The 25757-nt window shown below is 48.8% G+C and overlaps 1 protein-coding gene across 1 annotated transcript; it reads left to right on the top strand.

The window, feature by feature from the left end:
- Nucleotides 1–558: 558 nt before the first annotated feature.
- Nucleotides 559–19211, top strand: LOC101673471 (pancreatic lipase-related protein 2). Its single transcript, XM_004751858.2, has 13 exons — nt 559–785; nt 1109–1157; nt 3708–3862; nt 4633–4758; nt 5669–5803; nt 6517–6628; nt 8103–8222; nt 9393–9512; nt 11819–11937; nt 13961–14090; nt 15584–15695; nt 16563–16730; nt 19094–19211. Exons 1-13 carry the CDS (start codon nt 681–683, stop codon nt 19155–19157), a joined length of 1515 nt encoding a protein of 504 aa, XP_004751915.1. The 5' UTR covers nt 559–680; the 3' UTR covers nt 19158–19211.
- Nucleotides 19212–25757: the final 6546 nt, after the last annotated feature.

Raw genomic sequence — 25757 nt, 5'->3', positions numbered from 1 at the left:
CACAGTAACAGAAAGCTAATAAAAAGTAATTAAAAGTAATAAAGTAACCCGGTACAGTGACTAGCCAATTACCTCACACATGTAACAACATGGCTGGGTCTCAAAAACAGGTTGTGGGAAAGAAGCAAGACGTAGGGCACACACACAGTATAATTCCATTTATAAGCAAGTCTAGAACAGAGTGAACTAATCCATGGTTATAAAAATCAAAGCACAGGTGTGGGCTTGATGCTAAAAGATCATGATGGGGGAAAAAAAGATCATGAGAGAAACATCTGGCTGCTGGAAACATCTTTTATGTTGACCTGGGACGTTAGCAGAGGAGTACACAGCTGTCAAGGCTCATTACGCTGTACTTTAAACTTAAGATCTATGCACTGTGGTATATCTAAACTATACGTCAATTTGAAGAAAAATGGCAGGGCGGCACCTGGCTGTTCACCCAGGCCCTCCTCTCAGCCTTGAAAGGAAGTGACCTTCTTATCTCTAGGTCAAGGTACAGCTCAGAAAGGGTCTTAAAATAGACCCTGTTTGTTTCCAAACAAAGCCGGAGTGGAGCCTGTTCGTTTTCCTCTTTTGAGCATCTGGGTCGTACTGCCGAGCTGGCCGAATGTGTTGCTGTGTGTCTGTGTCATGTGTTCCTGATAACCTACGTTCCAAGCACGCAGGTGCACAGCCCTATGGAGCCCTCCCTTCCGCCCATCTTGGGAGTCCAAAGGGGAGGCCTGCATATAAAAGCCACAGCCAATTGGCCGGGCTGGGAGACGACGCCCTGGTGTTGCCCAGTAAGTCACAGCCCGGATCCTGGGGGGGCTGGGGCTGCCAGAGGGACGCGGCCCAGAAGGCGAGGGGAGTCACTGTGGGGGGGAGACCCAGAAACCGGGGCCCTCAGAGCAGGGCCACCCAATGCCATGTGAGGCCTCAGACTCAGGGGACGCCCAGGGGGAGCCCCAGGGGGAGCCCCAGGGGAAGCCCCAGAGGGCCCAGGCACTGGACTTCGGTTCCACACACCCTGTGCTCCCGGGCCTCCTGCCCTCTCTGGGCTGAGCAACCGCCAGCCTCGTTCCTGTGCCCAGGGGTGTCTGTGTGTCTGTTTTCCTCCACGTAGATGCTGCCTTCCTGGACCATCGGCCTTCTCCTGCTGGCCACAGTCAGAGGTGAGGATGCTGTTACCGTCCCTCAGGGGACAAGGGACGGTGTCTGGGTTGGCCTTTGGGTGAGGCCGCCGGAGACACTATCATCGGGATTACCGCCACCAAGAACAACAGCATTACATTATTTCAAGAAAAACCGAACTGCTATCATTCAAGGAGGGTTGCCTCTGTGGCAATGTTCTTGTCACATATAATCCCGGGTAATCCTCCTGCTCTGTCCTGTTCCTCCTGCAGAGGCTCTGGGGCGGTGAGGGGGGTGGGAGAGGTGGCAGCTGTTGGGGCAAGGGGAGGGGGAGGCGGTCTGGGCAGGCCCCCCACATCCTCAGTCCGTCCAGTAGCCAAAGCGCGTGTCTGCAGACTAATGTCACAGAGCTGACATGGTGGGACAGGCCTGCCAAGTGAGCCCACGCTCCCGCCCACGGCCCCCACTCCTTCCCCTCACAGGGTCTCTGTCTCCCCAGCACCTGGCCTCTGTCCAGATTCAGATACAGAAGCCAAGGTCTACTTGTCCTCAAACAGAAGTAACCTCCCTTGCCGCCACAGCCCCCTGGGACCTCCAGACTGCCTACTGCCCATCACCCCACCTCACAGAGGTCTACCTCACAGGTGCCCTCTGGGGGCTCTCTCCCTCTCTCCCTCACTTCCTCCCATCACGCAGAACCCTTCCCTGCCTGGCTGGCCCCCCCAGACCCTGCTGGAGAGTGCTTCCCACAACTGCAGACATGGTCTCCTCCGGTCCCTAACTGGGCCTTCCTTCTGCACCTAGACTCCTCCCCCTGGTGTCCCTCGCTTGTCCCTAGCCGCTCCGGGTCTTCCTACCCATCCCAGCCCTGTAACGAGACCTGGCTCCCGACAGCAGAGTCTGGGATGGGTGCGGATGCATCTCAGGTCTTTCTGGGCCCTCTGGTCCCCTTTGCTGGCCTGCTGCCACCTCCTGCCCCAAACCTGGGCAGCCCCCCAAAGTCCCTCCCTTTCTTTCTCTGCTTTGGGGCTTCCCCCTTGCCTAGCCTCTGGCCTTCCACCCTCCTGAGCTCTAGGACCCCCCACCATGCCTCAAACTCACTTTTTCCAAACCAGGCTCAGACGTCACCTCCTAGCCCCCATCTCCTCACTTTTGCCTTAATTTCCACTATTGTCAGAGGTTAGACTGCCTCTGACCGCCCCAGGTGCCCTGCCCCTGCACTGCCCCACTCCACACCCCTGCCTCTCCCAGGCTTTCCCTCCTCTGAGCCCCCTACACAAGATTCCACAAAACTCCTTCATGAAGCAGGGCCGCCACCATTCACCAGCTCGATGCCCTCTAGCACGTCCCCACTTTCCCCCAACAGTCCAGGTGTCCTAACCAGGCCCCCGAGCCCCTGCATTTGGCACCTGAAGCAAGAGCTATTTTAGTCCCTCCTTCCCTGTTGGATTTCCTCTCTCTCAGGTCAGGGTTTGAACCTGATCTCCTCAACACCTAGCTTTATTCCCAATTAAACTTCGCAGGTTCGGATCCGGGCTCCACCGCTGCCCCTCCCCCTGTGCCTTGGTTTCCTCATCTGTAAAATGGGAGCAATAATACAAATTCCTTACTCATGGGGCTGTTTTGAGTCTTTAGTGGGATAATACTGTTAAATTGCTAGCATGGTCTCTGAAGCCCAGCAAACAAGTATTAACCGTCACCAGTTTTGAATTATCGGCCAACATTTGGCCCCACCAGTTTAGGAGCTGAGGAAGCCTAAGACAGAGACCCACTGCAACCCTCCGGATTTGATTATGTCCCCCTCTCCCGCCCCCTGTGACAACTGCTAGTGGAAATGCGCATCTTGTAGGCACAGAAAGGACCAGCATTTACGGTTAAGCCCTCATCAGTTGTGCGGGTTGGAGCCCTACTACACACCGTGTGATGCAGCAAGAAATCATCCCCGTTCTTAGAAAATTCACCTTTTAAGGTGAATTATAATCTGAAATGGCAGAGCATAATTGGGGGCAAAAGTGTGTGTAAAAGGATGACATGGAGCTTTATGAATAGGACCAATGCCCATGCATGCCTACAGCTGGCTTTGGCTGGTGGTGGTTATAATGCAGAAGTCAAGGGGAATCAGGAAGCACCGAGCCACAGATTTCACACTTGGGATAATTACCTGATGTTTGATGAACAGAAGTCCAAGACCATCTGGGAGTTTCCTGGGTAGTTTTAAGGTAGTTTTCCTGAAATAGTTTTAAGGTGGAAGGGCCCCAGGAATTCTCAGTGATTCCCTGACTGGCCAGAGGATAAGGGTTACATAGCATTAAACATGCTATTCCCACACCCCATCCTAGGGAGTGAGGGGCATCAGAGTCTCTGAGGGAGGGTCTGTGATTGTGTAGATGCGACAGGTATAGTCACTCCCAGTCCCCAGGTGATTCCCATCACCACGGAAGTTTGGGGAACAATGGCCAGCAAAGGTGAAGACCAGTGTTGGCCAGAGCCAGCCCTGGGCTCACCCTGAAGAATCCTCTTGTGTAGCTGAGAACACAGGGCTTCTTTCCAGAACCTCACAAGGGCCCTGTTTGTTGCTCTTCCTGCCCCAGGAAAGGAGATCTGTTATGGACATCTTGGCTGCTTTCCCGATGAAAAGCCATGGTGCGGGACCCTTCAGCGGCCTTTAAAGTTATTTCCCTGGGATCCCAAGGACATTGACACCCGCTTTCTCCTGTACACAAATGAAAATCCGAACAACTTCCAAGTAAGAGTGGGCGTGGAAACACTGCGTGGTGGGTGTACTGGGTTGCCTCCACTGGAGCCTTCACGTGGTTGTCCAAGAAAAAAATGCACAGCCTTGGAATGTTCCAGATGAGGCTTCCTCACCATTGGTAGACCTAGAGCCAACTTAGCTCTCAGGATTACAGACCACTATGCATAAATAATAAAATCTATGGACGCCCAACCCAGAAACTAATATCCACACACACTCGTGCACAGACCTGCAGAAGCTTCCCAGCAGCAGCCTGCTCCCGGGGAAGTATGTGTGGCTTTTATGTTCGAGAAGCCCAGGCCTGGCATTCCCGGAGAGGGTCTGTCTTTTTCCTGCACCAGGCTGGGGAGGGAGAGAAGCCCTCAGTGGAGTAGAGTGGGGAACAGTAAATCCTTCTCGAGGAGCTAGAGGACAGATGGAAAGAGGTAATACATAGCCACAAAAGACAAAAGGTAGGGACCCCTGGGGGACCCTTCAGTTCCCAGAAGGCCTGTTAGGTGGAAGCAGGACAGGCTTCCTACAGGTGGTCAGAAGTGACCAGGAGGGACATGCTCAGGATCCACGTAGCTCCCCGCTCTCCCTGAGAGAGTTCAGAGAGCTGGTGTCTATCTATAGGTCCGTGAGGTCGCCCACTGTGGGGTTCTAGGGGACCAATGCCCTGCTCCCAGCTGGGAGTCTGCTTGGACATGGCCACGGTGCTGTTTTTACTTTGTGATCCTTCTTCAGACATTTGCTTAGCACTTTTTTTGTTATTAAACCAGCTGATCACGGCCACTGATCTAGCCACTGTCGAGGCTTCCAACTTCCAACTGGACCGCAAGACACGCTTTATCATCCACGGCTTCATAGACAAGGGGGAAGAGAACTGGCTGTTGAACATGTGCAAGGTAGGGGCCCCCCACCACCCTGCACCTAGCCACTCCAGACAGAGATCAGCACCCAGATGCAATCCCCACAGCCCCAGCGTTCCTGAAGTTGGGAAAGGAAATAGGGAAAGAACCCTCCTTTGCAAAAACCACCAAGGAAAGCCCGGGTTCCCCGGGTATCCATTGTCAAGTTCTCCCAACACAACAACTTCTGGCCAATCAGCTCCTCTCGAGGCTGAAAGGAACCAGGGTCCAGTCAGAAAGTCCCAGACAGGAAAGCAACTTGAATCTGCGTATAGAGCTTTGCTATCCAATAGAACATTCTTCGCTGTTGGGAATGTTCTATATCTGCACTGTCCAAATCAGGAGCCGGGGTCAGGCTAGAACACCCAGAGTACTGTTGGGTACATAACAGCTGCACTACCCAGGGCTTGGACTATCTACGATAGGGGTCCATGAACTTTTCCTGTAGAGAACCAGGTAGCAGACACTTTACCATTTGTGTTCAATTTGGGTCATAGTGTTTCAACTCAACTCTGCTTCAGCTCAGAAACAGAGGTAAACAGTTAAGTAAACAAATGGGCATGGCTCATTCCAATAAAACTTTATTGGTAAAAGCAGTGGATGTGGCCCTACTGTAATAGTCTAACCCCTGATGTAGGAAGTGATCTTTTTGATCTGGCTGTGTCACTAAGTATCTGTGAGACCTTAGACAAGTCATTTAATCCATTCCGGGCCTCAGTTTCCACATCTGTTAAGTGGGGATAAACACACCCAATCAATAGTGACGTGGCAGAAGTTTGGACATGTGCAAGGAAATATTAGAGCTCTGGCACAGCTCTGTGCTTGACGGGTGTGGATGCCTATCTCTGGAGTGTACAGTTTGTCGTTGTTGGTAAATCGGTCTTTCCCTCTTGCTTGTCATCCCCAGAATATGTTTAAAGTGGAGAAGGTAAACTGCATCTCTGTGGACTGGAAACGAGGGGCAAAGACCAAATATACCCAAGCTGTCCACAACATTCGCGTGGTGGGAGCAGAGATAGCTTTCTTCATACAAAGTCTATCGGTAAAACCCTGCCTGGGCCACATCCTGTGGGGAGCGGGGAGAGAGGGCCCCCTCTCCCCCGAACACCACCTTCCCCCTAAGAGGCAGCCTAAAGACCCCTGGGGCTGGGGCTGGGCTTAAAAGCCCAAGCAGGACCTTTTCTAAGGTGCAGGTGTCCCTTTTCTCCCTCCTGGATTGTCCTGAAGACTCCTACTTATGGGGCTGGAGGCGAACTAAACTCTTTGAGCCTCAGTTTCTCCTTCTGGAAGAAAGCCTTCCCTGTAGGCTTTTCTGGGAATTCCAGAGCACGCTGGGACACCAGATGAGGCTTCATTCTCAGACAGCCCAGGCGGGAAGGCCCCTTACAGCCTTCTGGAAGGTCTATTCTGGAGAATCGCAGAGCCGGGCCCACTACCCGCCCTTTCCCCGACAGACCCGACCCCCTCCAGGGTCCAGGGGAGGTGGCCCCGCGGAGGCGGGGGTGTGGGTGGCAGCAGGCAGCCCACGTCTGGTCCCCGCCCGGGTCGCCTGCAGTTGACTCCGTGGCCGCTGGTCAGCACTGTTGCCCCGCGCACGAGCCGGCCCGCGGGCCATGCAGACTTTGGGGTCAGGTCGTGCAGTCCCTGCCGGCGTGCTAGAGGTGTCCCCTCCGGAATTTGCAGCCCGCGCCCCGCGCCCCGCTCGTGCGCGCATCCCCGCCCTCCGGCGGGACCTGACGCGCCATCCGTCCGCAGACGGTGCTGGGCTACAGCCCCGAGAACGTGCACCTCATCGGCCACAGCCTGGGCGCGCACGCGGCGGCCGAGGCGGGCAGGAGGCTGGGCGGCCACGCGGGCAGGATCACAGGTGCGCGGCGCGCGGCCCCGACCGGGTTCGGGAGGGGGCGGTGGGGGACTGGGGTGGGGGCCGGGGGTACGGTGGGGGCGGAGTGGGCGAGAGGCGAGCGCGGCGCACGCGGGAGCCCGGGCAGAGCGCCCTGGCAGGCCCAGCGGGAGCAGGCTGTAGGGGCTGCCCCCGCCAGACTCCAAAAGTCGCTGTCCATGATTTCGTTAGGGAATACTTGACTGAGAATTTAAAACTTCAGGGTTATTGTTGCAAGAGTAATATAATAATAATAATAACAATAATAACAACAACAACTGATTTTTTAAAATTAGTGTGTCAGTTCCACAAATAGGAATGCTGGGCCACGCACAGGCAGAGAGTGAGAAGTGGTCACCTGAAACCTGCTCCATGGGAAGTGCTCAGTAAATGCTGAATAAATGAATGAGTCACTTGGCAAAATGAGCGCACACGAGGCAGACACAGACAACTATTCATTTTGTGCAGGCGAATCAGCACGTGGCTTTGGCAAACAGTTCAATGCACCCTGAAATGGGTGTCTCCTTTGCTCAGGGCCCTGTGCTGGGGTCGGGTGAGGGGTGGGGGCATTATAGTTCATGTTACTGTAGAAGCTTTCTGTTTGCAAAGTCCTTTCTCTTTCATCTTTTCATGGGAGTTTTACAATAACCCTGTAAGAAGAGAGTGGTTGTTATTCCACCTTCCAGACAAGGAAACTGAGGGTCAGAACGGACAGGTGTTTGACCTTGAGCAGAAAACCAGGGCTAAATACAGGTCCCTGAGTCCTGTGGTGCCTGGAACCCTGTGGGTTCCACCCTCTGCCTCTCTTCAAAGACGAATCAGCCACAGCCCGTTTCGGGAGACCCACAGTCTGGTCCAGGAGGCAGAGAGTTAAGTAGGCAAGTAAATTCAGAGCGAAATTAATTAAACACAAAATAACCCTATACCCTGTGGGTGGCATGCACTGAGAAAGGAGAGGCTAAGTTTTCCCTGAGGGGGTGGTGTTTGAGCCGTCTTGGAGAGAACAGATTGATTAGGGGAGGCTGTGGGGAAGTGAACAGCAGGCTGGGGAACGCAGAAGCAGCCACAGAGGACAGTGTGGGGACTGGGGACTGGGGATTGGGTGGAGCCGGGAGAGGCCCGGGAGCTTGCAGTCTTGGAGAGCTGTGGCCACATAGGAACGGGTGAGGGTAAAAAGGACAAAGGACATGAGGGGGCAAGGGGACCCCCTAGATCGTGCTCGGAGTCAGGCACTGGGGACTTCTGGATGTTCGTTGACAGTCAGTGACCCCACTTTTAGCCTTTCTGTCTCAAGTCCTCTCTCCTAAGCAGACTAGGAGCTACAGACTCAATTCCCCAAATCACGGCTTCTGGGCTCTGGGACTCCTGGCCCAGGAATCCCCATAGATTTTGTGGGTAGACGGTTTAGAGCCTGTATTGTGTTAGAATGCGGTCTGACTACCCCGCTCCCCGATTTCAGGACTGGACCCCGCACAGCCATGCTTCCAGGGCACGCCTGAGGAGGTTCGGCTGGACCCATCTGATGCCATGTTTGTGGATGTGATCCATACGGATTCTGCTCCGATCATCCCCTTCCTAGGTGAGTTCCTCCCTGCACCTCCTGGTGACCAGCTGAGACAGATGGAGTGGGTCCAGGTGTACCCCACATGCATACCTCCAGGGTGATATTCAAAAAGGCCAACCACAGGAAGACCTCGGGCCCCAGCCCCAGATAGACAGTCAGGACAGCGCCCGTGGGATCGGCCTGCCAGCCCAGGTGAGCCTGAAACACTTCTACAGCCTGGAACGGCCTCACCAGTCTTCCAAACTTTAGTCCTTTCTGGTCTACCAATATCCAGAGGGACAGTTAAATTTCTTCTTGATGTTTGACCTGTATTTGCAAAATGCAAATGTTAATTTTTGAATTTTTTTTTAACTTCTTTTGTCAAAGCTATGGTTATCGTTTGTTTTTTTGGAGATGATATATATCCTTTTATCTGGTTCTTCTAAAGAAATGTTCTTTTTTCATGATTTTCTTGTACAACCACTCATGAAAACTGCCAATGAAAGTATTTTTTAATGAAAATTATATCACTCATTGAATACTTACCATATGCTTCTTTGAGTATTGTGTACACATTAGCTCATTAATCAGAACAACCCTAAAACGTAGGTATTACTATTACGATTTCATCGCCAAGGGGCAAAGGCCTCACAAGGTCAAGTAATTGCCGAACATGACAGTGAAGTCTATAAGTAGAATAGGCTGTGATCCCAAATCTGAATGCCTCAAAAACCAAAACTCCTACCATTGCTCTGGGCTCTCAATATAGCGATCTAATGGAATATGATCTCAGTAGAACAAAAGAACATCAAAGTCAAAATTATTAAATGAATTACAGGAAGAAAAGCTGCACCAGCCCTGATATGCAGCTCCTGGTACATAGTGGTATCAGGGCCTGACGGTACTGCTTAGGGTCTCCCCAAGACAGACAGACACACACATACATACAAATACACCTATGTGCAAGCACGCCCGGAGCCCAGCTTCCCGCTCTTCTCTCTTCCTGTGTGCTCTCCTCCCTTCTTTTCTTGCCAAATGCCCATTTCTGAGCACTTTCTGCAGAGTCACAGACAGCATGGCTAGGCCGAGGAGAGAATTGGCCAAGAAGGTTCTCGCTGTGGCTGGAAGGAGCCAACACTGTCTGTGGCCACACCCTAACGTTAGGGCCACTCACCTCCCTGCTCCCCTTTGCTTCTAATATTTCAGGTTTTGGAATGAGCCAAAAGGTGGGCCATCTGGACTTCTATCCAAATGGAGGAAAGCAAATGCCTGGGTGTCAGAAAAACAGTCTTTCGACCATTGTTGACATAGACGGCCTGTGGGAAGGTATGTAAGTAGAGAAGCAAGACAGCTGCCATCCACTTGGGGAGAAACAGGGTGTGCTCGGTGCCGGGCATTTCCATGGCCATGTCCTGAGGTCTTTACTCTGATCAGTCCCATTTTACAGACAAGGAAACGGGGTCAGTACAGGTATAAAACTTGCCCAAGGGTCCCCTAGATTTAAGCCCAACTTCTGGCTGCAGAGCCCCAACCTCTTGTGCCATCTGGCACCATCTTACCCTTGGCCAGATGCCGAGGCAGGAGGGGACCAGTTCACCGGCAAAGACCCAGCTCCGGCCTTGGCCTTCTGTCCTCCATGCCTGTTTCTTAAAGGACTGCTTGCTGGGTGTAAGCAAAGATCTGAGGGCCTTAGACTTTCTTGCCATTTACTGTGCCCGGGTTCCAGGTACAGAAAAGAGCTGAGCTGGTGGCAAGACAAAGTCCGGGGACGTGCTCTGCGGGTTTGGGGAGAGCATGCTGGGAGAACGAGGCCTGGGCTCTAGGGGATGAGCCTTGTGTGACCTGTGTTCATCTGAGAGGACGGGCTCAGTGCCCCTAATAGGAGGTGAGCTAAAGCATCATCTGTGTTCACCGCCCTTGTTCTGACCTTCGGCTATTCCTGTGGCCCAGCCCTGAGATCCGCTTCACTGTCCTCCCTGAGAGTGGAGGCTTTGAGTCTGTGATCATTTCATTTTAGGATTTATTTGTCCGAGCTGGGAGTTCCCTGAAGCCAGGGACTGTGTCAAGGGCCCCCCAGACCCACCGGGGTGTGGCCCAAAGCAAGCACCCAGTGCAGTCCTTTATACAAGGCTCAGTGACCTTTGATGGCATTTTTATATTCTGTATGTTGATGTTAAAGAGCAAGGTTGCTAAAGCGACAGGAGCTTTAACCCCCTCCGGGCTCCGCGCCAGTGACCCCGTGGAGGATGCAGCTGCTGAGCTCCCTGGGAGGCCCTGCCAGAGTCACAGGAAGGCCTGCCCCCTCCCAGAAGTGCTGAGCAGGCCAGCCAGAATGGGAGCCCAGGTTTAATTAAAAAGACAAGTTAGAGTGAAGAAGCCCATGAACACGGGAGTGTGTGTGATCCCGTGCAGCTCCGAGTGACCGAGAGGAACGGTGAAAGCCACTTGCTCCGTGGGCTGGGATCCCAGGGCTGCAGTTCCGGATGAAAGAAACAATTCAGGATGAATCAGGTTCTGTTGTTGGTGATGAGCCTTGTAGAGGAGCACAAGGAACCAGCTTCTGCAGGAAGTTTCTGGACTGGGGACAGGGCGGGGGTGGGTAGCATATGGAGCCCAAGGTGGTCGGGGGGCTGATCCTACCGCTGCTTCCCAGATGCAAAGGGATGTGCCTTTCTCCCTGGGTAGTGGATGAAGCCACCAGACCCCCTGCCCCGATCCCCAAGGGACCCCCCAGCTACCTCTGCTGTTGCCGGGGATTACCTCGTAGGAAGTTTTGCAGCCAGTAGCTGGAGAAGTGAAAAAACCATTTTCCAAACAAGAGGACTTTGGTCTAAAGAAAAAAAATGGCACATAAAACGCAGTGACAGAGTGCCCAGAGGCCACAGCGATTATACTGGCCACTGCTTCTGCCTTGTGCCTGGAATAGGAGGAAAGAAGGAGTTCTCAGCCTGGGGCCGAAGGCACAGGGAAGCCTGCTTCCCTCAGAAGCAGCTGTGTCCAGCTCGTGAACTGAGGCCCAGCCTGCAGGCAGATTGGCAGCCCCCGGCAGTAAGTGACTGGCCTTCCCAGTGACTGTTTAGAGGTGGGAAGGCACGGCTATCATTTGAGCACGGAAAGATTTTCACGGAAAAGTCAAGATGCTGGCTTCTCGTGAAAAATCAGAACAAGTAATCTGGGCCTTTACCATGAAACGACTGACTGGACCGTGTAGGATCCCCTTAAAGGCAATTGAGCAATTATTACCCTATCTCTCTCTCTGCATAGCATTTCTCACTGCCCCTGCATGGCCCGCTGCCCTCATCATTCCTTTACATTACTTGCCCAGCCCCCAGGATTGCACACATGTGCTCCTTAGCACTGGCCACTCCCCAACACCTGCTGGCCCTTGAGTAGCAGCTTCCCCAACACCTGCAGCTTCCCAGCAAATGGACACAGTGGACGGAGAGGAGAGACATCTGGTCAACCCCTCCTACTAAACAACCCCCTTGACTGACAGGTCAGTCATAGACCTTTCAGACTGCGCCCTCACACCCCTCTGTGCATTGTGGAGGGAATTCCTCGCTCGGTCCGAATGGTTCAGCCTTTAAAAGTGAAATGCCTCTGGTGAGCTCCCATGGCCTTTGCTTCCTCAGGAACCCGAGACTTTGTGGCTTGCAATCACCTGAGAAGCTACAAGTATTACTCCAGCAGCATCCTCAATCCCGATGGCTTCCTAGGCTACCCGTGTGCCTCCTACAATGAGTTTCAGGAGGTAGGTCACACCAGTCGGGGGAAGATGTCGGTGGCCCTGTAGGTGATGGGGGTTTTGTTCCTGTGGCTTGGCAGAGAGCACAGCTGTAACCTCATGACTGATGGGAGGAGGGACCGCACGTCGGAGCCTCCCAGAGACTTCTCCCAGAAGCAGGGTGGGCAGGAGGGGGCGTGACTGCTGGGCCTTCCCTCCATGCCAACTTTTTATTCTGGAAGATTCCCAATCTGCACAAGAGTCGAAACAAGAACACATGAGTATCTTTCTACCCATCACCTACAGGCACCAACTGTTGACACTTAAATGCGTGCCTATGTGTAGTTTTCTTCTAAATTATGTGAAAGCAAACTGAAGACTTCACTCATAAATACATTCATCTCCTGAGAACAATATCACCCTCCTATAGAACAATGTCCAAGAAATTTAGCATTGATACACTACTATTTTCTAATATGTTGTCCGTATTCAGACTTCTCCAGATATCCGATGTCCTCTAGAGCTCTTTCTTTTTCTTCCTTCCATTCTCCCTCCTTCCCTACCTGTCTTCCTCCCTCCCTCTCTTCTCTGCCTCTCTCCCTCCCTACGCTTCTTCCCTTCTTTTTCTTGCATTGCCTCTTTTTAAGTCTCCTTTAATCTTTCTCTCTCTCTCTTATTTGAGAGAAAGAGAGAGAGAGCGCATGAGTAGGCAAGGAGGGAACAGAGGGAGAGAGAATCTTAAGCAGGCTCCAGGCCCAGCGCAGAGCCCAGCGTGGAGCTCGATCTCACGACCCTGAGCTTATGCCCTGAGCTAAAACCAAGAGTCAGACGCTCAACCAGCTGAGCCAGCCAGATCTCCTTTTTTGGGCTCCTTTAATCCAGAACAGCTCTACATCTTTCACTGGTCTTCCAAGACATTGACAGTTGTGAGGATTCCAGACCAAGTGTTCAATAGAATAACCACAGTCTGAACTTGTCTGGTTATTTCTTCATGATTCACTGGGTGTTGTCGAGTCCTCAGTGTATGCAACCAGACACATTGACATTCATTTAGTGGCACTCTGTCTCATTATTTGATGACTTACAGTTTGATTACTTAAGATTTTAAAAATCTGCCAGATTTCTCCATTGCACAGGTTCGATTACCACCAAGGTGACAGTGCAGTGTCCACAACAACAAACCAGTATGAAAGGTTGAGCTTCTTACCTGAACCAGTTGGTACTTTGGGGATGCAAACATTTGAAGTTTCAAAATATTTTTTCTCAAAAGTAAACATAAAAATATATTTATATGCACACGTTTTCCTTCCAAAGTTGATTTTGACTATAACGTTCTTGGGTTAAGGTCAAAAGGACATCATGTTCCATCCCCAGGGTCCAAGAGTAGTCATTGCATAGTCCTGCTCGTTATTATGGGGGTGTGGATAATAATATACACATCCTCCAGCATTTGTTTTGTGCTTTCCAAATTGCAAAATAGCCGTGCACACCATGGAAGATGGATTTGGTGAGAGCAAAGAACAGAAAACCAGTGACACTGTAGCCTGAAATGTTAGTCTGATCTGAACAGAGCAAACCACCTCCTCCAGCGCCCACTAATGAGCTAGTGTTTGAGGAATGCCACCAAGGGATCAGTTAGATAATTCACATTAAAGTGAAGATGGTCACAGACCTTCTCTTCCTCTGCTCTTTTGAAAGAACTTATTGGTCCCATTTACTCCTCCTGGAAGATGTCTTGCATTTCCCTTCCAGACTTGAACATTATTGCTCCTTGGAGATGGCTTGTCTACCCAACTATACTCCAGGTTCTCTGGGTACTTGTTTGGGTACACAACGGGGCTTCATACAGTTCTGTGCATGACTCTGAGGATAAGTGCATGGATGTCAGTGGAGGGGTGGAAGAATGGATGGGTGGATGGTTGAATGGGTGGTTGGGGGATCGAGGGGTACATGGGTAGATAAATAGGAGGATGGATGGGAAGATGAATTACTTGATAGGTTGAGTCAGCCAAAGCCCACCACTAATAATCAAATTATGTTTTTTCACCAGAGTAGCTGTTTCCCTTGTCCAACTGGAGGATGCCCCCAAATGGGGCACTACGCTGACCGGTTTCAGGGGAAAACCAGTGCCGTGGGGCAAACCTTTTTCCTGAACACAGGAGACAGTGGTAACTTTACTCGTAAGTTTCCATTTTACTCATTTAAAAACTCTTGCAAATAATTTGGAAGGTGTACCAGCCTAATTAGTCAGGACAGAAACAACTCCAACCAGCTTAGCTGTAAAAGAAGGGCATTATTTAACCAATAAGCCTGATCAACAGAGTGAAGTGCAGTGATTGGCACAGGCTGGTCACATGTTCATCCACCCCGGAAGCCAGAAGGGTGAATCCATCAACAGAAGAACAGGGTCATGTGGGGCAAAATCCCTGTAAGTCAAGACATGGCCGTGATCATCTGTCATTCTAGTCTCCCTGCATAATCACGCATGCATACACACACCCACACATATACACACATTGTGTTTGTGTTGTTTTGCCCAGCTTCTCACCAAAAAAGTACAAGATAGTAACATCATCATTCATTTGTCATAAGTAATAATACATGGTGGCTGAATAGAAGAGCATTATTTTTCAAGGGAGTTTTAAATTTAAAAAATTATATAGCACTTTTCCCGTGTAGTATCTCCTGTAATCCTCACAATACTTATGATAGAGGACAACAGGTGGGCAGTCTGTAACGTCTCCTGTGCATATTCCTTCAACCCAGACATTCCATTTCTCAGACGTATCTTGGGACAACGCTTGCCAAGAAGGTGTGCTCAAGGATATTCACTGCAGCATTGTTTTTAACACCAAAAGTTTGCAAGGAGAAACCTAGATGTCCACCAATTGGTAGACAACCAGCTACTCTGTGAACTGTTAAAAGCAAGGAGATAGCTCTATGTACTGAAGAGAGAAATCCTCTCTAGTAAGCGAAAAGGCAAATGGGCAAAAAAACATGTATCAATACAACAAATGCAAACGAAGTGTATCACTCAGGGTCCCAACAGGAGAGAAAACTCAGTGACATAGTTCAAATGAAGAAACTTTATTGAAGGGTCTACTTTAAGAGGTGTGGTCGGGGTTAAAGGATTAATCAAGGGATGTGGAGGAGCCCAGCATCGGGTGGTTGTGGGGCTCCTGGAGTGGCACGCTTCCCAGAGGGGAAGTTACCACCAGACATCTGGTACCAGAGCCAGGAGGTAGCAGGGGAGCATGAGACATGGGTTCCCCCCTCCCTTTTCTCCTGCCTTCCCATCTCCTGTGTAAGTCTCTTATCAGCTGAACTCAACTGAACGCCAGTGGTGAGATCCCTGGAGGGGGTGGCCTTCCAGAACACAGGGTCGGGTAGAGAAGGGTGGCAGATCAGTCTGGGGAGGGGATGGGCGGAGACAGAGAATATAGCACACGCTCTTTGTGGAAGGGAAAAGAAGCTTGGATGTTCTTTCATAAACTTAATCTGTGGACGTGTGAATGTTCAGAGAGAGCTCTAGATTAGGGTTTCTCTACCTTGGCACTATTGACATTTCAGGCTGGGGATGCAGAGCTAGGAGCGAGAATCCTTCCATAGGATGATTTTTTTTTTTTTCCCCAACAAGATGAGTTCATTGAACTGATTATATGTCTTCGGACAGGTTGGAGATACAGGGTATCCGTCACGCTGGCTGGAAAAAAGAAAACGAGTGGGTACATCAGGATTGCTTTGTATGGAAGTAACAGAAACTCAAAACAATATGAAATTTTCAAGTAAGTTTGACAGTAACGTGAAATGGTCAGATTTTTCATCATTGAGTATTCATAAGAGATTGGGCATAAAATGCTTCCTAAATCTGGCCATCTATTAGAGAGAACCATTGAATCCTAGAATGTCAGAGATGGAGGAAAATCTTGGCATCTGACCCAGTGATCCCATTTTGCAGATGAGAAGAGTGAGGCCCAGAGGGGGACTTCACTACTTAAGATCAGATATGTGCTAACTTCTTTTGGAAGGTCAGTCATGGCTTTCCAACTTTGGTTTTATGGTATCAAATTCTCTTCTAGTAAGGTATATTTATGTGGCAATTACCCCCAACATCTGTACTCTCCACCCCCCTACACAAGCGTACCTACCTTCTTGCTCTGGTGGTAGCCTCAGCCCCTAGCTTTTGCTGGGCAGATGAAGTGCTTGGTAAATATGTGTTGGATGAATGCATGAGTGGGCTGTGAAATTATATTGTGTTTTTTTATACTAACTTTTCCATAATACTTTTCATGTTAAGTTGAAGCTTTTTGACAACTTTCTATGCCCCAAATGAAATCCTAACAGAAGATCTCTGCTGAGCCCCATACATCTTTAAACATAAGACGTTACATTAATTAGTCTTATAGTATAATTATAAGGTTAATATGCCTCCTCAAATATTTGATTTCCCCTAAGGACAAATTAAGACAGTAGAAATCTAGAGTCCTATCCTTTTTAACAGATGTGTGCTTCACAAATATATTAGTGTTTTAGCAGCTCCTGGATGTCCATGAAGTCGTTCAAGGTATTTGCAGAAACCAACAGCAGCCATTGTTATCATCCTATGTATCCATACATCCAGCTGAGACAACATTCTATGTCTGTGCTTTCAGAGGCTCCCTAAAACCACATGCAAATCATATGCGTGACATTGATATGGACCTCAATGTTGGAAAAATCCAGAAGGTTAAGTTCCTCTGGAATAACCATGTGATAAATCTTTTCCGGACCAAGCTGGGGGCTTCGCAAATCACCGTGCAAAGTGGTGAAAATGGGACTGAGTACGTATCTCTTATTCTACCTACATCTTAGTGTCTATATTAACCTACCAATCTAGCTACACATCCATCCACCCATCTATCCATCCATCCAGTCACCTGCCTGCCCATCTGGGTGACAGTCTGCCCAGCCGTTCGTTGCTCCCTTTCTGTCCATCTGCTGAACCGCTTACCCATCCATTCATCCATGAGCCATCTAGCCAGTCTTCTGGCCATCCAGCCATTACCTACCCCACTATTCATCTCAACTCCTCATGCAGCCTTCTGATTCACTTTGAAAGATCAAATATCATTTCCCTTACCCAAATGGAGCAAGGCATCAGCAAGTTATAAGGCATAGATTTGAGAAATAGGGGAACGTGAGACTGTTTGACCTTGAACAATGAGATAAATGCGTAGGCAGAACTTGTAGGAAATCTCGAAGTTCATTCCAGTTGGGGAGCTGTTATTAATGTAAACCAGTTTGTTTGGGGACTGTGGTATGAAAAGGATAGAAACTGGGTTAGGATCTCCCTCACAGGGGCATTCTCTTCTCCTTCAAGGGAACAGAATCTTACTTGGTCAGGGCCGGAAGAGGATATAACTGTATTTAAAATACTGAAGGAAGAAGGCCACCTTCAAGAAGATCATCATAAAATAACAGGCTGTTAAGGTCTGAAGGAAACTTAGGTATCCCCTCTCAGCTGCTCTCATTTTAAGATGAGGAAAGCCAGATACGGAGAGTCATGCAGCTTGTCTAGGGCCACACAAGGAAGCTGGAGGAAAGACGACTAGACCTCAAAATGTGTTCAAAAACACACACCAAGACCTTGCTCAGCTGCATCATTTAACTGCGCTGGAGGTCAGCCATACTAATCCCGATTCCTCTGAGTGTTGCTGGAAGGATCAGATGTCACCTTCCTCTGTACACTCAAGAGCAGAGCACAAGCATTAGCGCAGCCCAGACTTGGACACAGGTCTTCTGACAGCCAGCCCCTGCCTTGGGGCCCTTCTACACCCAGACGTGGAGCTGAGAATCAGTCAGGGCTGGTGGTGGGTGCATTGCAGAATAGTCTGGATCTCAGAGTCATGAGGTGGCGGTTGGATGGAGTCACTCTTTTCAAGTACAGTAGAGCCCACACCTGATATACTGCAAGTACCAAAGTCAGCCCCTCACATAAGGGGTCCCCCATCAAGGAGCTACATTCTGAAGCCGAGCCCCGAGGAAGGCTGGGTGGTCAGCCAGATTCTCTAGCCAGAGATACCACCAGGGCAGGAAGAGGCCAGGTGTACCCTGCATCTCATGTCTGGGTACCAGCCACAATCCAGTCCCAACCAGGCTTCACTGCTCAGGAGTGACAACCCTTCCCAGTCTTTTTTTTTTTTTTTTTAAAGCATCTTTATTGAGAGCTCATTCCCGTACCATACAATTCAACCCATGTAAAGCATGCCATTCAGGGACTTCCAGCATATTCACTGAGTTTACCATCATCTTCGCAATTGTAGAACATTTCCTTACCCCAAAAGGAAACCTCACACCCATTAGCCATCACCCGCTCATCTCCCTATCCCTTTGCGCAGGCCTAGGCAACCCTAGTCTATTTTCTGTCTCTAGATTTTCCTGCTCTGGACATTCCAGACACAAGAAATCATATAAGATACAGTCCTTCGAGTCTGCCTTCTTTCACAGCACAGTGTCTGCAAGGCTCCTCCGTGTGCAGCCTGTATCAGTCTGGTTTAGTCGTTCCTTTTTATTGCCAAATAAGATCATCTAGATGGACCACAGTTTATTTATCCATTCATCAGTTGGCGGATGTTTGGGTGGTTTCCACTTTGGGGCTTTTATGAATACTGTCGCTTGTATCCAAGTCTCCGTGTGGACATACATTTTCATTTATTTTGCATATATAGAAGCAGAATCACTAGGTCATAGGAGAACTTGAGGTTTTCCTTCTAGAAGAACTGCCAGACTGCCTTTCCAGAGTGGCTTCCACATTTTATGTTTCCAGAAGCAGTGTAAGAAGAACATTCATGATCTTGACTCTATAGGGAAAGTCCCCTGCGGGCAGGGTAGGGCACCCTTGGGGACACAGTGTCAGGCCTACAAGTGCAGGCCTACCAGAGCATCAAAGACTCTCTTGGTTTTGGGGAAAAAAAAAATCCTTGGCCTGACTCAGCTGATTCATTCTCATAGCTCATTAAGAAGCCACAGGAGAAGAGGACATTCTTTGAGGGGTTTTGCTTATGGAGAATCATCTGGACTCTGTTCAGTGTCAAAAAGCCCTTGGGTCTGAGGGATCAGAGTCCCGGGGACTGGTTAACTGCTCCCCTGAGGTCCCATTTCCATGTGTCAATGAGTCTCATGCTCAAAATATTTTCCTCCACAGGTACAATTTCTGTAGCAGTGAGACGGTCCAAGAAGATGTTTTACAATCTCTTTACCCTTGTTAAAAAATGTGGTCCTCTCTCTTGTGTCTTAGCTGTAATAAATTTTTTAATGCCCTCCGTTGGACGTTCAGGTGTTAATTTGACATTCTCCGTGTTCTGGGGTCACATTTCAGAAACGATTTGTGGGACTGAGGCCACGTTTGACCAGAGGTAACACCTGAAATCTGCCACCAGCCCTCCCCTGCCACCATCTCTCTCTCTCAGGGCACATTGTGGGGCCTGTTAGTATTTTGTTTCCTTAGATAAGGAATGTCTCTCCTATCTGATAAGGTCATCCTTGCTCCCATGTGTTGCCCACCCAGCTTTTATCATGTTAGGGGAGGGGCGCCTGGGTGGCTCAGTGGGTTAAAGCCTTTGCCTTCAGCTCAGGTCATGATCCCAGGTTCCTGGGATCGAACCCCACATCGGGCTCTCTGCTCAGCAGGGAGCCTACTTCCCCCTCTCTCTCTACCTGCCTCTCGGCCTGCTTATGATCTCTGTCTGTCAAATAAATAAATAAATAAATCTTAACATGTTAGGGGAAGAAGTGACCCTATGTCAAAACAGCCTCCAGCAGAGCTAACTCAGTGCAATCATTATTTATTTATTAAAGATTTTATTTGTTTATTTGACAGAGAAAGACACTGCAAGAGAGGGAACAGAAGCATGGGGAGTTGGAGAGGGAAAAGCAGGCTTCCTGCCAAGCAGAGAACCCGATGTGGGGCTTGATACCAGGACCCTGGGATCATGACCTGAGCCAAAGGCAGAGGCTTAACACCTGAGCCACCCAGGCGCCCTAGAGCAATCATTAGTTAGATTAAAGCCTGCCCATGGCATGAGGTAAGAGGGGCTTAAAAAAAATTAATACGTACATGTGGCCCAGAGCGCAAAAGATCCAGAAGAGTATTCTTATACAAGGTATGTCGCTGTCTGCGCTCACCTGCCAAGTCTATGGTTCCTTTCCCCAGAGACAACCAGTTTGTTTGTTTGTTTGTTTGTTTTCCCGGAAATATTCAACACATACACACATGTGGCCATCTCACACAGTCAGCTCCAGCCCCAGTCCCAGCCCCACATTTTTTATTTCAGACCAAGGGTAGGACACAATAGGTACCATTCACTTTGCTTTTTGCACTCTCAATAAACCGGCTATCATTCTCTCATGATACGGAGAGAGGCTCTTCATTCTTTTTACAGCTTCATCGTTTGCACCGAGGAACGTGTGGGGGCGGGTGTCTATGTTAATGGACCTAGAAGTGTTTTCCAGCACTTCCGCATTAGGAATATTCATGCAACTACTATCTTTTATGATGCTTTTACATCGTAAAAATTGGTCCGGTAAATGTCGAGGCTAGATTTCCTTTGGTCGGGATTCGCAAGTTGCCCTCTGTGGCCAACATACCAACCAACACTCCAGCCAACACCACGGGGCGCTCACCCAGACCGATTTGCAGGCCTTGTAGGCCAAGAAAGCCAAATACTGGTAATTTCACTCGGCCCCTGCCGACCGGAGAGCGCTTCGCACCCTTCCGCGCATGGGCAATTGTCTAACCAGTTTTGAACTCGGTAGACTGAAGTGCTGTTCCATAAACTGTAATTTGTGTTTGTTTTCCTAGGAATGAGGGTGAACATCTTTTCCGTGTTTTATGGCCTTTGTCTGTCTTTCTCTGTACATTGTCCAAGTTGTTTGCCAATTCTAGGCATTTTTTTCTTCTCATTTTTACTTTATTTATTTTTATTATTATTTTTTAAGATTTTATTTATTTATTTGAGGGAGAGAGCGAGCGAGACAACATAAGCTGGGGAAGAGGCAGAGGGAGATTGAGCCCCGCATGGGGCTCCGCGCTCAGCACAGAGTCTGCTGTCCATCTCCCTCGGCTCCTCCCGCTGTGCTCTCTCGCACTCTCCATCTCTCTCACTCTCTCTCTGGAATGAATAAAATAAAATCTTTAAAAAAATTTTTTAATTTAAAAAAATAAATGGGGCACCTGGGTGGCTCAGTGGGTTAAAGCCTCTGCCTTCAGTTCAGGTCATGATCTCAGGGTCCTGGGATCGAGCCCCGCATCGGACTCTCTGCTCAGCAGGGAGCCTGCTTCCCTTCCTCTCTCTCTCTCTCTGCCTGCCTCTTTGCCTACTTGTGATCTCTGTCTGTCAAATAAATAAGTAAAATCTTTAAAAAAATTTTCTAAAAAAATGAATGTTTGAGTTACCTTTGCCGGTAACGAGCAGAATATGAATGAAATTAACATGACATTTGTACCCATTACACTGTTTTTAGCAATAAAAAAGAAATGAAGGGTCCATATGTATCAATATGGGTAGGTCAATACATCAATAGGGGTAGATTTTCCCCAGGGCCCTGTTGGGAAGAAAAGCAAATGTTGGGAAGACACCATTTAGATACAGAAATTACCATTTATGTACATTGTTACTGCTACCCACCGCATACACACTACAAAATACCAGAACATGGACATTCAGAATCCCTAGTATTAACTTCCATAATTATAATTACATAATTATTATTATTTATTTTTTGTTACAATAGGATGCACAGCCAATATGACCAAAAAAACTCATCACTGCTAATTCCACACGGTGGTCAGAGAGGTGTTTGTCCATGCTATTTTTTGGAGTTTTAACTTTGTATCCAATTTTAAAAGAAAAAAGGGAAAGAGAGGTTTCCAATATTTTGGAGTTCAGAAGCTGTGGCTGGTAGGAGGGGTTGCCGGTGAGAGATGACCGGGTGGTTTCTGGGACCCCAAGATGGTTCCATGTCTGATTTGCATTCAGCTCCTGATTTATCAGCCACTGCTCCCGAGACACACAGCAAGCACCTCCCTCCTCTCTATCTTGGGAATTTGCATCTGTCACATCAAAAAATTCCATCTTCAGCGTCTGACCGTCTTGCCACTTGTCCCCAGTGTCCTGTCGGTCACGCCTGGACCAAATGGCACTACCGATGAGACCCAGGACCCAGGCAACCACCTGTCAGAGCCGGCAGAGACCTCACTGGGAAAGACAGCTTTATTTCTTAGCGTTCACCTGCCCCTGCCACAAACCACGGAATTCCTGCAAAGATCTCACGGAGTTAAGATTGAATGGTAACAAAAGTGTGATACAAAGCCCTCCATTAAGAACCAAGGCGTCTTCGTCCTGTCTTCTCAGCCTCCATGGGGGAAAAATAATGAATACTTTACAAAGCTATTTCATAACATGTTATGTTAAATGAACAACAAATTACTTTTTCTTTTACTAGCTTTTAATGCTAATAGTGCCATTTATTCCTGACCTTCAGATATAGGAGATATTTTAAATGACAGCGTAAAAAGAGTTCTTGTTTGAAAACGCAAGCTACTTTAGACTGCATATTATTACTTATAAGTATAGCGTGTGACAGCATCGCGCATTTCAGCACCCCATTTATATCTAACTGGTATATATTTCAGTTGACATTTATTATTCTCCTGCATATGTGTCAAATTTCTTAATGATGACTCTGACAAAGGCGTAGATCTTGGAATATATAAATTACATTGGCTACCATATAATCAGTGTTATCTATTAGAATGCTATTTGTGATAAATCATGTTCAAAATAAAAATTGAATTGATTTTTCTGTTATTTTAATATTGTGCCGCTCACAGCAAGCCCTTGATTGAATCTTAAACGCTTTAATGTTCTATTTTTGTTTCAGGCAGATCAGAAATGAGGTTTGCACTATCCGCAAAGCTAAAACAATTTGTCAAACAACAAAATCAAATTTTCAAAAAGCATCTTTGTTTTCCAGCCACAGGAGTAAATTTGGCGACGCTATCATTACGGGGCACACAACTTAGTCACCAAAGCCTCACACGCACATTTAATTTCTGTGCATCTATTTTCACCTAAATCAGATTTTAACTGTAATGCAGGGTATGAAAAGCCTCTGCCAGGTCTTTGTCTCTACCTTTTCTCGCGACCCATTGCAGGCTTCCTCCTGGCTAATCTGAGCTCCATATCATCTTGCTCTGGTTTGGGCGAAGTTCTGTGTCCTGGGAGCATGGCGCTTCTGTTTTCCAGAGCCCCCAAAGGGGTCTCTCTTAAGAGGGCACCTGCTTGACCCAAATTACTTATGAGATGCATCACTTGTGACTAGCTCCGGGCTAGCACCATCTCCTTGGTTTAACTCATTGTGTAGGGCAGGGACTGGCAAATGAAGACCCATGGGCCACCTGTGTGTGTACGACCCTCCAGCTAAAAATGGTCACATTTTTAAAAAAAAATTTTTAATGAAAATCAAAAGGAGAATACTATTTTGTGATACATGAACATTATATGAACTTAACATTTCAGTGCCTATAAATAAACTCTGATGGGAACACAGCCACCCTTGCTCATTTACATATTGTCTATAGCTGCTTTCCTGCTAAGATGGCAGAACTGAGTATTTGCGAGGGAGACCAGATGGCCCAGAAGCCTAAAAATTTGACTATCTGGCCCTTTAGAGAGAAATTCTTCCAACCTTGGTTTAGAAGGAAGGGCCTTAGTAATTTATGTCTTGATTAAAAGGATTGTCACCTTCAGGGCAGGGGGCCGAGGGAGCATTCAAATAAAAAATTGCATTCGCCACGATCAATTTCATAGCTTTATAGATGCATTGGCTAAAAGGTTCTCAACCTTATTAGATGTTAGATAAAAGGTTTTAGAAAAAATGAGGAAAAAAGGAGAACCAAGAAATAAAACAACCCCAACTTTCACAAAGCTGCAGTTGTGATCAACGTGTACACAAATTATAAAATAATTCCTAAATGTCCTTATACAAATAGGTTGAAAAATAAGCAATCACCAAAACTGTATTGAGTTTAAGCAAATGGGAGTGGCTTTGGTTCAAATGGCCTTAAGCCAGAGGTCTGTTAGCAGCTGCCAGTCACCCAGACCCGGACTATGGAAGGCAGGGGGTGCCTCAGCCAGATGGAGAAGCCTGGGCAGATTTGCCCTTGGTGTGACCTTCAGAACACATACCGGAAACGAGGGCTAAACGAGGGCTGGGTATTTGGTCCCTTCAGGGTACCTGGTGCCCCTTCCTGATAGCACCCCAGACTAGCCAGGGAAGGTAGAGTATATGCTCTTAGCCTTTGGAGAATTCAAAAAATCTAGTTTAAATCCAGATACGAACACAGGCTTTTGTTGGGGACATATCAGCCTCTGGGGGAGGGGCTATTTTTGGAAGACTGATGGAGGCTGGTGTACCCCACCATCTCCCCACCAAGCTCATCTCCATCAGCTGAGAAAAAGAGACTTTTAAGGAGAGGGCCGTTGGGGACTCTGCCTGCTAGGTCTTCCCATCTAATGATGGCTCCTACTATAGAGCACTGCTTCTGGGCTGGGCACCAGGGGAAACTTCGAGTATTTGTTAGGGGAGGAGTTGGGGGTGACGTGGGGGTAATTTGGTTGAGGAACTCAGAGGCCCTTTGGGAAAAGCCAAGTCCCCAGCTCTTGGTTGAAACTCTTGGCGGGGGAGAGAGGCTGATGAGCAAGGCAGGGCAAGGAGATGAGGCCCTCCAGGCTCGGGCCTTACTCAAACCTCTCAACTCTTGTTCCGGTGGTGGTGTTCCTTCCCAGTGCCTTCAGCTCGGTCAAGGGCTGCCCGTGAGCCTTGTGCCGGCAAAATGTCAGGCCATGCCCTTCGTGTTCATGATGCATTTAATCCTCTCAAATCACCTCATGAAGAAGGCGTCCTCATTACATCATCATCACAGGACACTGGGGCTCAGAGTGGGTGAGTTTTTCCCGCCAGATCACACAGCAGCCACATGGCACAAACAGGTGTGAGGCCTCCCAGAGCCCAGCCCTCGACATCCTGAACCCCACTATACCAACTCTCGCACTTCGTATACTTTCGGGTTTCTCATGAATCCTCTCGTCTCTTTTCTTTCTGAATTGACCCAGCAGCTCTTGGAGCAGTAGTTCATGTTGTGACAGTGGCCTCAGAGGATCACACGACGTGGGGGTGACGTGGCAGTGACATGGCAGCGACGTGGCAGCGACGTGGCAGCGTGGCATGAAGGTTACGTGCGCCAACTCTGACCTCAGACCTCCTGCCATTTACTGTCTGTGTGACCCTGAGCCAAGTGCCTCAGTTTATTCATTCATAAAATGAAAATGTTTAAAAAATACTAATTAAATAAGTTATTCCGGGGAAGGACTTAGGCCAGAGCCTGACACAAGCAAGCACATTAGCAGCTGCTGCTGGTTTTATTACTGGTCCGTGATGCCCAAGCAGCCTCCCTCCCGGGGTAGAATCCCTGGGAGGAACGTCCAGCGGTAAAGGGCCTCCATTCGTGGGCAGGAGCTCGGGGTTCTGAACCGCGTTGTGTTAATAACTCACCATGAGGGACAGAACGCCAACCCATCTCCAACCCCTGTCGGCTGCGTTCTTGGGTCCCTTTGCCCCAGGGGTAATTGACAATCCTTCCTGAGCAGGTGTGGACCGGATTTACCTGCCTAAACTCCCTATTTCCATAATCAACAGGGCTCCTGAGTGAGCTGTTTTGTTATCTTCATTCCTTTTACAAAGTAGGCATTGGAGGATCAGAGAGGTTAAGGCAAGCATCCGGAGTCACACAGCCAGAAGAACCCAGA

The sequence above is a fragment of the Mustela putorius genome, unplaced genomic scaffold, assembly GCF_011764305.1.
Source record: "Mustela putorius furo isolate JIRA1106 unplaced genomic scaffold, ASM1176430v1.1 tig00003909_pilon_pilon_pilon, whole genome shotgun sequence".
NCBI classification, from domain to species: Eukaryota; Metazoa; Chordata; class Mammalia; order Carnivora; family Mustelidae; genus Mustela; species Mustela putorius.
Note: the sequence above shows the minus strand (reverse complement) of the source record. Positions and strands in the feature narration are given on the sequence as shown.

What these genes read in the sequence shown, in the direction of transcription:
- LOC101673471 (XM_004751858.2), top strand. Translation starts at nt 681, where the DNA reads ATGGAGCCCTCCCTTCCGCCCATCTTGGGAGTCCAAAGGGGAGGCCTG. An exon ending in AAAATCCGAACAACTTCCAA is followed by an intron (nt 3,863 to 4,632) that starts GTAAGAGTGGGC and finishes TTATTAAACCAG; the next exon opens with CTGATCACGGCCACTGATCT. An exon ending in CCTACAATGAGTTTCAGGAG is followed by an intron (nt 11,938 to 13,960) that starts GTAGGTCACACC and finishes TTTTTTCACCAG; the next exon opens with AGTAGCTGTTTCCCTTGTCC.